This window comes from Rhinoraja longicauda, chromosome 22, assembly GCF_053455715.1.
Source record: "Rhinoraja longicauda isolate Sanriku21f chromosome 22, sRhiLon1.1, whole genome shotgun sequence".
Classification (NCBI taxonomy): domain Eukaryota; kingdom Metazoa; phylum Chordata; class Chondrichthyes; order Rajiformes; family Arhynchobatidae; genus Rhinoraja; species Rhinoraja longicauda.
Window position 1 is genome coordinate 36,098,436 of NC_135974.1, and position 13,108 is coordinate 36,111,543.

Genomic DNA, 13,108 nt, shown 5'->3' on the forward strand with positions numbered 1-13,108 from the left:
CAGCACTTTGGTCAACGTGGGTTGTTTTTAAATGTGCTATACAAATAAAATTGACTTGACTTGAAAATTGACTATAAATTATATTTTATTTACCAACATATTTTTCCCCTTTTTATTATTTTTATTTAAATTCAACACTCCGCGAGTTCAATTAAAACTTTCAAAGGGAGATTATTGACCAAATAGTATGGAAAAAAACACATAGAATTATTTTTGAGTATGTTGATACCAGGAGCTTTGCAGAATTGTTTGCAAAACTACCCTTGGCACGTTTAATTCAGCAGATGATCTGCTGCAGTTCCACTCAGTGCCCCGGGGCGGCGGAGTCGGCCCTTTGCATCATTCGCTGGTGGACTCGCCGCTGAGGCTCACGGTCCTTGTAGTCCTTCCCGGAAGCGGCTCCGCCTCCATCAACGGCGCCGCCTCCATCCGGAACTACAAACGCCAGGAAGCACCGCCGGCGCCCTGCAAACAACAATGCAACCTAGACAGCGGAGTGTTAAACAAATACTTTATCAAAATCGGCCAGCACGTGTTATTGCAAACGTGCGGTTTGAATGCATGCGTGCAATAAATAAAATTAAAGAGCGGGGGTGGGAGGGTTGCGGCGGATGATGTCAGTCGTCCTTTGACCCTGGCTCAGTATGGCCGTCCGCGTCGCCTAGGAGCCCGAGGATCCGCAGCGCCCGCCCGCACCGCACAGAACAGCAGCAAACAGCCCGCCCGCACCGCACCGGAGCAACCTGCCTGCACCGCACCGGAGCAAACCGCCCGTACAGAACAGCACAGCACCGCACCGGAGCAAACCGCCCGTACAGAACAGCACAGCACAGCACCGGAGCAACCCGCCCGCACCGGAGTAGCCCGCCCGCACAGCACCGGAGCAAACAGCCCGCCCGCCCGCTCCGGAGCAGCCCGCCCGCCCGCCCGCTCGCTCGCACCGCAGCAGCCCGCCCGCTCGCCCGCTCGCACCGCACGGTTGAAGGAGCGCCCGAACCGCACAGCAGCGCAAAGCCCGCCAGCCCGCCCGGTGAAGGGACAGACCGTCCGCAGCGCCCGGTGAAGGGACAGACCGTCCGCCCCTCACACAGCGCCAGTGTTGTCTCGGCTGCTGCCTCCGCCTCATTTAAAAAAAAAACCCTGTCTATTCTTTGGCCTAAAAACCAAAAAGAAGCAGCTTTGCAGAGAAGCGGCGGGAAAGGGCGAGAGAGCGAGAGGCGGGCGGGTGAGTGAGTGAGGAGGCGGCGGCGGCGGCCATGAAGCAGCAGCAACAGCGGAGGAAGCGGGACCGCACGTGGGCCGAGGCTGCCCGCATGGTAACTACGCGCTCCCTCATTCCCCCCACGGCGCTCCCTCACTCCCCCCCCCCCCCGGCGCTCCCCCACTCCCCCCCCCCCCGGCGCTCCCCCACCCCCACGGCACTCCCTCACTCTCTCCCCCCCTCATTCCCCCCCCCGGCGCTCCCTCACCCCGCCCCCCCCGGCGCTCCCTCACCCCGCCCCCCCCGGCGCTCCCTCACCCCGCCCCCCCGGAGCTCCCTCACTCCCCCCACGGCGCTCCCTCACCCCCCCGGCGCTCCCTCACTCACCCCCCCCCCCCCCGGCGCTCCCTCACTCACCCCCCCGGCGCTCCCTCACTCCTTCCCCCCCCGGCGCTCCCTCACTCCTTCCCCCCCCCTCACTCCTTCCCCTCCCTCACTCCTTCCTTCCCCCCCCCCCCCCGGCGCTCCCTCACTCCCCGGCCTGGGAGCCCTCCCCCACTCCCCCGGCCCGGGGCGCTCCCTCACTCCCCGTATACTCCCTCACACTGGTCCCAGGCGCTCCCTCACACCCGCACCCCGGCCTGGCTGGAGATGGTTGAAGACGGGGTACGGGTGGACCCTGCATACGATCATCCCCCGCGCCTTCTCCTCCTTTACCCCCCTCACCCTCTCCCTGAAGTCTCCCAGTTCCCTGCCATCCATTAAAAAAGGGTTAAAGTTGTAAATGTAGACACAAAGAACTACCAATGCTGGTTGCAAATGCATTGATTGTAAACATGCATCTGAATATTTTGTAGACCGAAGGAATTGCAGATACTGGAATCTTGAGCAACACACAAAGTGCTGGAAGAACTTTGAAGTCAGACAGCATCCACGGAGGGAATGGATAGGCAGCATCCTTCCACAGATTGCTCCAGCATTTTGTGTGTTTTGCTGCGCACGTTTATAATCTGCTCCTCACCCTTTCCCCAAAGTGTTCCCAATTTTAAAACCAGGTTTAAATTTTAAATGCATTAATTGTAAACATGAATCTGAATATTTTGGTGCGCATCATACCTTGGATAGTCTTCCACAGAAACAAAGAACTGCAGATACTGAAGATAGACACAAAGCTGGAGTAACTCAGCGGGTCAGGCACCATCTCTGGACAAAAGGAATAGGTGACTTTTCGGGTCGAGACCCTTCTTCAGGACTTCAGCGCCACCTATTCCCTTTCTTCTGAAGAAGGTTCTCGGCCTGAAACGTCACCTATTCCTTTTCTTCTGAAGAAGCTGAGTTACTTCAGCTTTTTGTGTCTTTCTTATGTTTAAACCAGTATCTGCAGTTCCTTCTAGCATAACTGCAGATACTGGTTCTGAAGAAGGGTACCGACCCAAAATGTCACTTATCTTTGTCCTCCAGAGATGCTGCCTGACTCGTTGAGTTACTCCTGCACCTTATGTCCTTTTGAGCCTTCCACTGATGTCATTTGATCTGTTTTGTTCCTCCAGCACTTTGTTTTTGGTCAGCAATAAACTGACCAATTCAACATTCGTTTATCATTTGCACCTCCACCTTTTTCCTTAAAGTATTTATAATTTATTTTCTCTTTACCATCTCATAAAATTGGTTAAAGATTTAAATGCATTAATTGTAAACACATTTCTGAATATTTTGTAGATAGAAGGAACTGCAGATGGAGGGTTCTGGAACAAAACACAAAGTGGGAGAGTCAGGCAGCATCTAAGGCACAAACAGATAAATGGTTTTTCGGGTTGGGATCCTTTTTTAGATCCCTATCACTTGCCAAACTTTGTCCTGTTCTCGCCTCTCTTTACTAGTTTCCCCCTATCCCCTCCCCTCTACTCCATTAGTCTGAAGAAGGGTCTTGACCCGATATGTCACTCCACAGATGCTGGCTGACATTCTGAATTCCTCGCACTTTGTTTTGCACAATAATATTTCACACAAGTATCATGTGCGCCTCCTCATTTTTTTCCCTAAAGTATTTCCAATCTACTTTCTCTTCACCATCTCTTAAAACCAATTAAAGATTTAAATGCATTGATTGTGAACATGCATCTGAACGTTTTGGCGTGCTACATGCCTTAGGAAGCATTTACATGCGCATTAATAATCCATGACCTGGTCCAAGTCTGAAGAAGGGTCCAACCTTCTTCACATCCATATCTACAGATGCTGCCTGACGTTCTAGGTTCCTCCAACACTGGGCTTTACTCAATATTCCAACATCTGCAGTTTCTTGTGTGTCCATATCAGATCACCTGGAGTTGCAAGGAATTGCTGTCCTGGAATCTTGAGGAAAACACTGTGCTCGAGGAACTCAGCGGGTCAGGCAGCACTCATGGAGGGAATGGAGATATGACGTTTTGGGTCAGGATAACATGCTGTCTGACTGCTGAGTTCCACCAGTGCCTAGTATTTTGCACAATAATAAAAGGAGCAATCATATCATCTGTGTCGCCATCAAGCCCTTCCTCACCCTTTTCCCTAAAGCATTCCCAATTCACTTTTTCTTTACCATCTCATAAACCCCAGTCCATGTTTTAAATGCATTGGTTGTAAATGTGGATCTGAACATTTTGGTGTGTATCATGTCTTGAGTAGCAGTCACTTGAGCATCAATAATCCATATCCTATCGTAAAACCCAAAATGGGGGAGAAATTCATCGGGTCGGGCAGCGTTTCGGGTTCAGACCCTTCTACAGACACCTATCACTTGCCAGGCTTTGTCCTGCACCCACGTCTCTTTTCCAGCTTGCTCCCCCCACTCCATGGGTCTGAAGAAGGGTCCCAACCCAAAACGTTGTCTGACCATTTTTCTCAGCAGGCCAGTTGAGCTCCTCCAGCACTGAGTTTTTCTCAACAATCCTTTTTTTTTTGTCCTTGTTCTTGCCTTGATTTTTTTTTTTTTTGCACAACAACTAAAAGCTGTTTTCCTTTTTTTGTGGCTTGCATTGTAGTGAAATTTAATATGCAGTGTATTCATTTCAGGCAGTGACTCATTCTGCTTCAGTTAGTTCAGACTGCTTTGTAGTCTCCAAGAATCCCAGAGCTATGCAGACATGTTTCCCGGTCATAAATGAATTTTGCGTGTGTCGCGTAACAGGTTTCGGATATAACAAAACTAATCTCTGGTGTGGCCATGGTGCCGTGTCACAGAATGTCTGTAACTTTGAACATTTGACTGTCCATTCCATTAAAGAGGAATGGCATTGATTGCATTTCCTTCCCTCTGCCATATCACTTCTTTGTGAACTGAATGCAGTTACTGTAGCAAAAATTGATTGAAATTCTATACTGAGGATAATTCAGTTCAAATGCACTCAGTGTTGTACTTAGATTTGGACCATAGAACATACGTCCATGTATATTTCATTGCTATTTTAATGTTAATTCCTGGCATATGTTTTATCTAATCACACGATGTTGTTTCATATGTGTTCCGTTAATGCATGTTATGCACTTGTCAGCACATTGCTTATAAATAGAAATTCCTGTGCTGTACCAGACCCTATATACAATCATTAAAGCAAAAACTGCAGATGCTGGAAGTGTGAAATTTAAAAAAAACCTGTTAGAAATACCCAGGGCAGACAGCACCTTTGGAGAAAGAAATGTTTCAGACCAATAATCTTTTCCATGATTTGCTTAATATTTTTGATATTTCTGTTGGCTCATACTTATGAGGTTTATTGCTCTTAGATTTATATCAGTTGCATGGTGCTGATCTTTTAATGAGAACTGATGTGAAATGTTCAGCATTGGACATAGATTGGGTTGTGACGTGCGTATGCTTGCCCAGTGTTGGAACTCATGTCGTGTTCTACAGTTACAGAATAGTAATTTAAGCCTTTTAGAGTTGGCGTGGTTGTTTAAATATTTTTTCCTCTAAACCTTTTGTGTATCAGTGTTGTTAAGAGTTAGCATTTCACAGTCCCATATTCTGTGCCAATGTAGTCCTTGATTTAAATATACGATCATGTCATTTATCGTAAAATGCATCGGTTTATAATTACAAACGTACAAGTAAGAATCTAATGAGTACCCTTGACAGATTACAGAATGGTTTGTCAATATTTTTCATGTTTAATTTAAAAGCACGTGTATTGATATGTTTCAGTGCTAATAGAAGATTGCACATTTGTTCCTTTAGGAAATGTGAAGTTATTGACTGGACTGTGCAATGTGGAGTCTTTATTTTCAGTAAATTGGCTGCATTACCATCCTTGATCTCTCAGTGATCTAACAGAGAATTTTGCACTTTCCACTTGCCCGTCCATGAAATTAAACCAGACAGACTCTTCAAGTGAATAACCAGCCTGGTCTTCAATAGTGTCTGTTATCCATTATCTCCTTCCAAAACATTTACAAGAGCAGAACATCAGGCACGCTGGTCATCAATCTGATTCTTGTTTTGCTGGAGAGGGTGCAGAAGAGGTTGACAAGGATGTTATAACTTAATGTAATAACAAGAAACTGCAGACTCCGGTTAATACCAGCGATAGACACAAAATGCTGGAGTAACTCAGCGGGTCAGGTTGCATCTCTGGGTAAAATGGATAGGTGAAGTTTCGGGTTGGGCACTTCAGACGGAATGAAGATCCTGACCCAAAACATCGACTATCCATTTTCTTCAGAGATGTTGCCCGGATTGGAGCATTTCATTTATAATGGGCCGCTGGATAGGTTGGATTTGAGTTCTTGGGGCTAGAGGACAGACTGACAGAGGTGTGTCAAATTATGTGGGACATAGGTCACAGAGTAATACATGAGTAAACAGGCTCTTCGACCCAACTTGCCCACGCCGGCCAACATGTTCCAGTTACACCTGCCAGCATTTGGTCCATTTCCCTCCAAACCTGTCCTATCCAACAGTCTAACTGTTTCTTCAATGTTGGGATAGTCCCTGCCTCAACTACCTCCTCTGGCAGCTTGTTCCATACATCCACCACCCTTTGTGTGAAAATGTTACCTCTCAGATTCCTATTAAAATGTTTCCCCTTCACCTTAAACCTATGTTCTCTGGTCCTTGATTCGCCTACACTGGGCAAGAGACTCTGTGCATCTACCTGATCCATTCCTCTCATGTTCTTATTCACCTCTATCCTCCTGCGCTCCAAGGAATAGAGTCCCAGCCTACTCAACCTCTGCCTACAGCTCAGACCCTTTAGTCCTGACAACATCCTCGTAGATCTTCTCTGTATCCTTTCCAGCTTGACGACATATAGTATGTAGGATAGGTAGTAAAACTTTTATCCCCACAGTGGGCAGAGGCATAAAGGAACTGCAGATGCCTATTTATATCATAGATAGACACAAAAAGCTGGAGTAACTCAGCAGGTCAAGCATCATTTCTGGAGAAAATGGGTAGGTGACATTTTGGGTGATCTTTTATCCCCATAGTGGGCAGAGGTTTAGACAGGAGGTTATCCGAGGAGGAATTGTTTTCACACTGACTGGTTGAAGTCTCCAATATGCAGTCTGAAGAGATAGTGGTGGTAGATACTCGCATCTGGTCAAGCTATTTAAAAACTTGTCCTGATACCTCATTGAAGAAGTGTGTAGGGAATCTGGTAAACATCTAAGGCATAAAGGCTGTGGACCTAGTTCAGTTCAGTTTAGTTACCGAGGTACAGTGAAAAACTTTTGTTGTTTGCTATCCAGCCAGCAGAAAGACAATAGTAGAGCCATTTACAGCGTATAAACATAGCACAAAAAGTAAGGAAATTTGTGTTTGGTAGATTATTTCTTTGTTGTAACAATGCTTCTCGGCAATAAATCTTATACCGTTGGAAAGCCTGTTTATTTCCCTTTTAAATGGTACCACATTTGTAAGGAACATGCATTTGTGGGATGAGCAGCAGAGCTGAGTATGTGGCAAATCTGCCAAATCTTCTCTGCCAAACAGCTTATTCTGCCATTGACTCTTGTTCAGTGTTGTTTGGTGGATTGGATGATTGAAGTCTGAAGAAACAAGACATATTGGCAATTTAACAATTTATTCATTTAATAAACAGGAGCCTCAGTAGCGTGTGGAAGAACCATACACAGCCACAACAGCCTGGCACCTCCTCCTCATGCTGGTCACCAGCCTGGTCACACACTGTTGTGGGATGGCATCCCATTCTTCAACCAGCATTTGTCACAAGTCAGCCAACGTGGTTGTGTTGGTCACTCTGGCACGAACAGCACGCCCAAGCTGATCCCACAAGTGTTCAATGGGGTTGAGGTCAGGACTGCTGGCAGGCCATTCCATCCTCTCCACTCCCAAATTCTGGAGGTAGTCTCTGAGAAATCCTGCTCTGTGGGGGCGAGCATTGTCATCTTGGAGGATAGAGTTCGGTCCCAGACTGTGGAGATATGGGATTGCCACTGGTTGCAGAATCTCATCTCGATATCTCTCTGCATTGAGATTGCCTCCAATGATGACAAGCCTCGTTTTTCCAGTGAGGGAGATGCCGCCCCACACCATCACACTGCCTCCACCAAAAGATGTTACTCTATCGGTGCAGCAATCAGCATAGCGTTCTCCGCGTCTTCTCCACACTTTGACCCTATGATCCAACTGCCGTAGGCAGAATCTGGACTCATCGCTGAACATAACGTTCCTCCACATGTTCAGGTTCCAGTGCACGTGTTGCCGACACCAGCGCAAACGGGCCTGACGGTGAAGGGCAGTCATGGCAGGCCTCCTGGCAGCCCTATGAGACCGGAGATCGGCTGCGTGCAGTCTGTTCCGAATTGTCTGGGCAGAAAGCCGTCGGCCATATCGTCCTGCAAACCTTGACTGCAAATCTGTAGAAGACAGCCTACGGTTCCTAAGTGCTGACAGGGTGAGGAAACGGTCTTCTTCGGGTGTCGTCTTTTTGGGACGCCCACTTCGCGGCCTGTCTCTGACATCCCCCGTTATATGGAACTTGGCCTTCACTTTGGAGATGGTACTAGGGCTCACTCCAAATAATGCCGCAACTTGGTTTTGCGGAACACCAGCTTGAAGTTGCCCTATTGCACGGGCCCTATCCAGATCAGTCAAACGTGGCATGCCGATTCTTGGAGCAGACACCTACTGACCACTGTAGCAGGGCCCATGCTCACAGATGCTGCCAATCAGGTGCCAATCAGGCACCTGATTGTCAGCACCTGGGGGTACCAGAAGCTCAAAACAAGAGTCAATAGCAACAGCAGAATAAGCTGTTTGGCATTGGCAGAGAAGATTTGGCAAATTTTTCATGGGCGCAACCCATATACTCAGCTCTGCTGCTCATCCCACAAATGCATGTTCCTTACAAATGTGGCACCATTTAAAAGGGAAATAAACAGGCTTTCCAACGGTATAAGATTTATTGCCAAGAAGAATTGTTACAACAAAGAAATAATCTACCAAACACAAATTTCCTTACTTTTTGTGCTATGTTTAGATCCATGATAAGGGAATAATGTTTACTGCAAGGAAATACAGCAAAGTCCGATCAAGGATATTCTGAGGATCGGCAAAGAGGTAGATAGTAGTTCAGTCTTTGGTTGTGGTAGGTTGATTCAGTTGCCTGATAACCGCTGGGAAGAAATTGTCTCTGAATCTGGAAGTATGCGTTCTCACACTTCTTTCCCTTTTGCCTGATGGGAGAGGGGAGAAGAGGGAGTGGCCAGGCTGACCTTGCCGAGGTATAAATGTTGAGAAAGGAGGTTGGTTTGTGATGGTCTGGGCTGCATCCAAATGTGGATAAATGGGAGTAATGTAGATGAGTATTTGTCGGCATGGACGAGGTGACCAAAGGTCCTGTTTCTGCTCTGTATGGCTCGATGACTGACCCTTCTGAGGTGAGAAGAGATTGGTTTTTTCCAAAATATCTGCAGTGTGCCCCATATTTGCAACAAGCTTTTGGCTTGATTGTCTGTCCATTGACCAATCTGGCTCCTCAGTAACTTCTTGTTACTTACGGGAGATTTAACTTCCAATGAGGTCACTCGTGTCAAGACAACTAGAAGAATTTATATTTTATAAAAATATAATATTTTCTAAAAAGTTGTTTAATTCGACTGGATATTGCCTGGGTGTGCTATTTACATTATAAGTTAAAAGCAGTACCTGCTTAGTTTGCATAATTTTGGGCATCATTCCAACATATTGCCATCATAAAGAGTAATTTTGGTTGTTGTTTGAAGCCCTAGAGTTTATTGCCATTTATTTTCAAAGTTGGATTCTGGAAGTCTGCTTCTTTTTCATTTCTTATTAATTAGTCTTAAATATAATAATCAGCACAGTGCAAATACTTTTATCTCCCTTGCAGGTATTGGGCCAGGATTTTCTGTCAAAATAACATTCATTTTAACTAGCTTTAGGTTGGCAAATACTGACTTGCCACAGAGTCTATAAGTTGTAGTGCAATTGGCTTCACGAGCGACATCTTTCTCTCCACCAGCTATTGAATTGGCATCAATTGCTGAACGCCATGATAGCTACAAAGTTTAGGTTTATTATTATTATGTGTATCAAGGTACAGTGACAAGCTTTGTTTTGCACGCCATTCAAACTGATCATATATACAATGCATAAATACTCAAGGCAATCTCAAGTACAATAAAGAGAGCAAAGGGGAAAATACAGAGTGCAGAATATAGTTCTCAGCAATGTAGCGCATCTGTTCCGTAGACAAAGTCCAACGTCAGCAATGGGGTAAAGGTGAATCGGACAGTACCCTAACTTATGGAAGGACCATTCAGGAGCCTTGTAAAGGAGGGGGAGAGACTCTTTCTGAATCTGGTGGTGTGTGCTTTTAAACTTCTGTACCTTCTGCTGAACGGGAATAGGGGAAAAAAAGAATGACCGGGGTGGGACAAGTCTTTGATTATGTTGGCTGCTTTTCCCAGGCAGTATGAAGTGTAGATGGAGTCGATGGTGGGAGGTCTGGTCTGTGTGATGGATTGAGCTACATCAACAATTCACTGAAATTTTTTGTGGTCTTGGGCAGGGCTGTTCCCAAATAAATCTGTGATGTACCCAACCGCATGCTTTTTCTGATGCATCTGTAGAAGTTTGTAAGAGTCATAAGTTGTGATTGTCTGTTTCAGCTCAACTATCCCTCCAGCATCACGGGAATTACTGCAGATAGTGTCTTGGGAGCTGAAATTTAAGTTATTCAAATGCAAAGTTATTTTTTCACAGGTTTTACTTCAATGTTGTAAAATGTGGGCTTTTTTAAACACCCAACTCCCTTTTTCTTTGTTTGTTGTATTTGTGATGACATCAGATTTGATCAATCAGTGATTTGCCTTTCCTTCAGTTTGACCCAGTGTGGGCTGTCTTGCTGCAGTGTCCAGCCAGAATTACCCCATGCTTGTAGTGCTGTGGGGCAGATCCCACTCTCTCGAGGTATGGTCTGAGTGGTGCTAGAAAAGAACCTCCAACCGGAAAGCCATGAAAACTTTGATAGCGAGCAAAGCCCAGCTACAACCTTTTTTTGCGTTTTGTGGCGCGTCGGAAGAGGCCCGAAATAAAGGCGAGAAGCCGGGTATTTCGGGACGTTCTGTTTTATTATTCCTCGGTTATCAGACGGGTCGAGTCTGCCGGAATGGCTTCGCGCCCAAAACCTTGTCCTTGTATACGTAGTACCGGACCGCCCCCCTGGACTGGTCCATTCCCGTGCCGAGGGGTCGGTAGTGGTATGGCCTGACCCTTGGGAGCCGCCACAGGACCCCCCCCTCCGGACTGCGCCCAAGGTTAAAGGTTCTTAAACATTACTGAATATCTGCAAGATTCAGAAACGCATAAGAACTTAGTGATGCAATTTTAGTTTTTAACAAGATATTTAACAAGTTATTACTGGTAAATGTAATACTATGCGTGGAAACCTCAGTAAGATGGAGTTCTTATGTGGAGTCCCGTGCTGGAGCAAGCTGATGGATTCCAAACTTTCTTCCATTCAAACCATCATGTGCTTGTAGTTCTGTTCAAAGCTGCCAGAACCTATGGGCAAGATCTGAATCAATTCAGCTTCTTTTGTGAAAGCTTTTTGTCTCCTCAATTCTAGCATTTATCGCTTTACCGATATGAGTTTATATTTATTTCTCCCTACTGCCTCCTGGTCAAATCTAAAAATTTGTTCCATCAACTCATTACCCTAAAGACTTGTACTAGCTTGTACCTATTGTCTCTTTTAACTTAATATGTGAGTGCACTCAGCATTAACATTTGCTGTTCCACCCAGTATTTTCTAAATCTCCATATGGCTTTTGTCCACATAGTTTGCTTTAAGGCTGGAGCCTTTTATTCTCTCTAAATTTCTCTCAGAGTGTAGCACTGTTCCACCAGGGATAAGTGCTTTCTCTTCTCTCCTATTCTCAGGGCATGGGTATTTTTGTATTTTAATCAGAATTGGACGTGTTACTAATGTGGACTCTTGTGTTGATTTTAGTATTCTGAAGTGTTTCAAGTGTGTGCTGAAATGAGCCAGAAACCAGAATGCAGTGCCACAGGTTTTGTTATAAAATTAGTTTACAATTGAATTTTTGGACTTTCCCTATACAATTCACTCTGTGTTTTAATAGCTGTTTTGTTGTTTTTGCTGATTTTAGGTGGCAGGTTTCAGAATTTGTCACTAATTGATGCTTTTGATGCGACTAGTTATTCAGTGTGAGTTCGAGCTGATAAATATCACTCTTCCATATATCTGGTGATTACTGTATGTGAAAACATTACTCATATTATTTGTTGTAAATGTCAAGGGACTCGAGTAAGATGCGTTCAATTATGCTGAGTTCCAGATGCTGTATTAACATGCACCTGATATAGTGGAACTACATTAACTACATGAAATAATTTCCTTTCCCTGAAAATTACAATCACTGGTTCCTTTTAATTTTTGATAAGAGTGAATGCTATAAATTTTTTAAGGATTATCTAAAACTGCATTATTTAATGTTCCCGATAAAAGATGGAAAATAAATCCTTTAAAATTGGCACTTAAATATTTCTTTTAAATAACCTTCCCAAAACTCTGGATAACAGTCAACATTTAAAAGTTAGTGATGAACTATCTCTACTTGCTGCTGATGCTAAGAACACTTTTACTATTTGGTAGCTTAAGCATGCTCGGTGAAGGCTTCTAAATCTTTAATGAGAATGTCTCAAATGTGAAGTGGCCCACTGACTCCAGGGAGATGTCACGTGTCAAGTCAATTTTATTTGTATAGCACATTTTAAAACAACCCACGTTGACCAAAGTGCTGTGCATCTGATTAGGTACTAAGGAAAAAAAAAAAAATGAAACATACAGTAGCACGCAGACATAACAGCACATACAAAACAGTTCACAGCGCCTCCTCAATGAGCCTCAAACGCTAGGGAGTAGAAATAGGTTTTGAGCCTGGACTTAAAGGCGTCGATGGAGGGGGCAGTTCTGATGGGGAGAGGGATGCTGTTCCACAGTCTAGGAGCTGCAACCGCAAAAGCGCGGTCACCCCTGAGCTTAAGCCTAGACCACGGGATAGTGAGTAGCCCCAAGTCGGCCGACCTGAGGGACCTGGAGTTAGAGAGGTGGGTTAGAAGATTTTTGATGTGGGGGGGGAATGTCCATTTAGGGCTTTGTATGTGAATAGGAGGAGCTTGAAGTTGATTCTGTACTGTACAGGGAGCCAGTGGAGAGAGGCCAGAATCGGCGTGATGTGGTCCCTTTTACGGGTACCCGTCAGGAGTCTCGCTGTGGCGTTTTGGACCAGTTGCAGGCGGGACAGGGAAGATTGGCTGATCCCAGTGTATAGGGAGTTGCAGTAGTCTAGGCAGGAGGAAAGTGTGAATGATTTTTTCAGTGTCGTCGAATTGGATGAAAGGTTTGATTTTAGCTATGG

General features: G+C 45.4%; 1 protein-coding gene across 3 annotated transcripts in view; it reads left to right on the forward strand.

The window, feature by feature from the left end:
* Positions 1-668: 668 nt before the first annotated feature.
* Positions 669-13,108, forward strand: part of LOC144604569 (polycomb group protein ASXL1-like) — a 75,962-nt gene continuing 63,522 nt past the window's right edge. For 2 of the 3 annotated variants that reach the window (XM_078419154.1, XM_078419155.1), the window contains exon 1: positions 1,238-1,316. Coding sequence is in view for 1 of the 3 variants with exons in the window: in XM_078419156.1 (XP_078275282.1) it covers positions 1,257-1,316 (60 nt within the window). In the remaining 2 variants the exon portion in view is untranslated. Of the gene's footprint in view, positions 1,317-13,108 lie in introns of all 3 variants that reach the window. The other variant, XM_078419156.1, reaches the window with a different exon arrangement.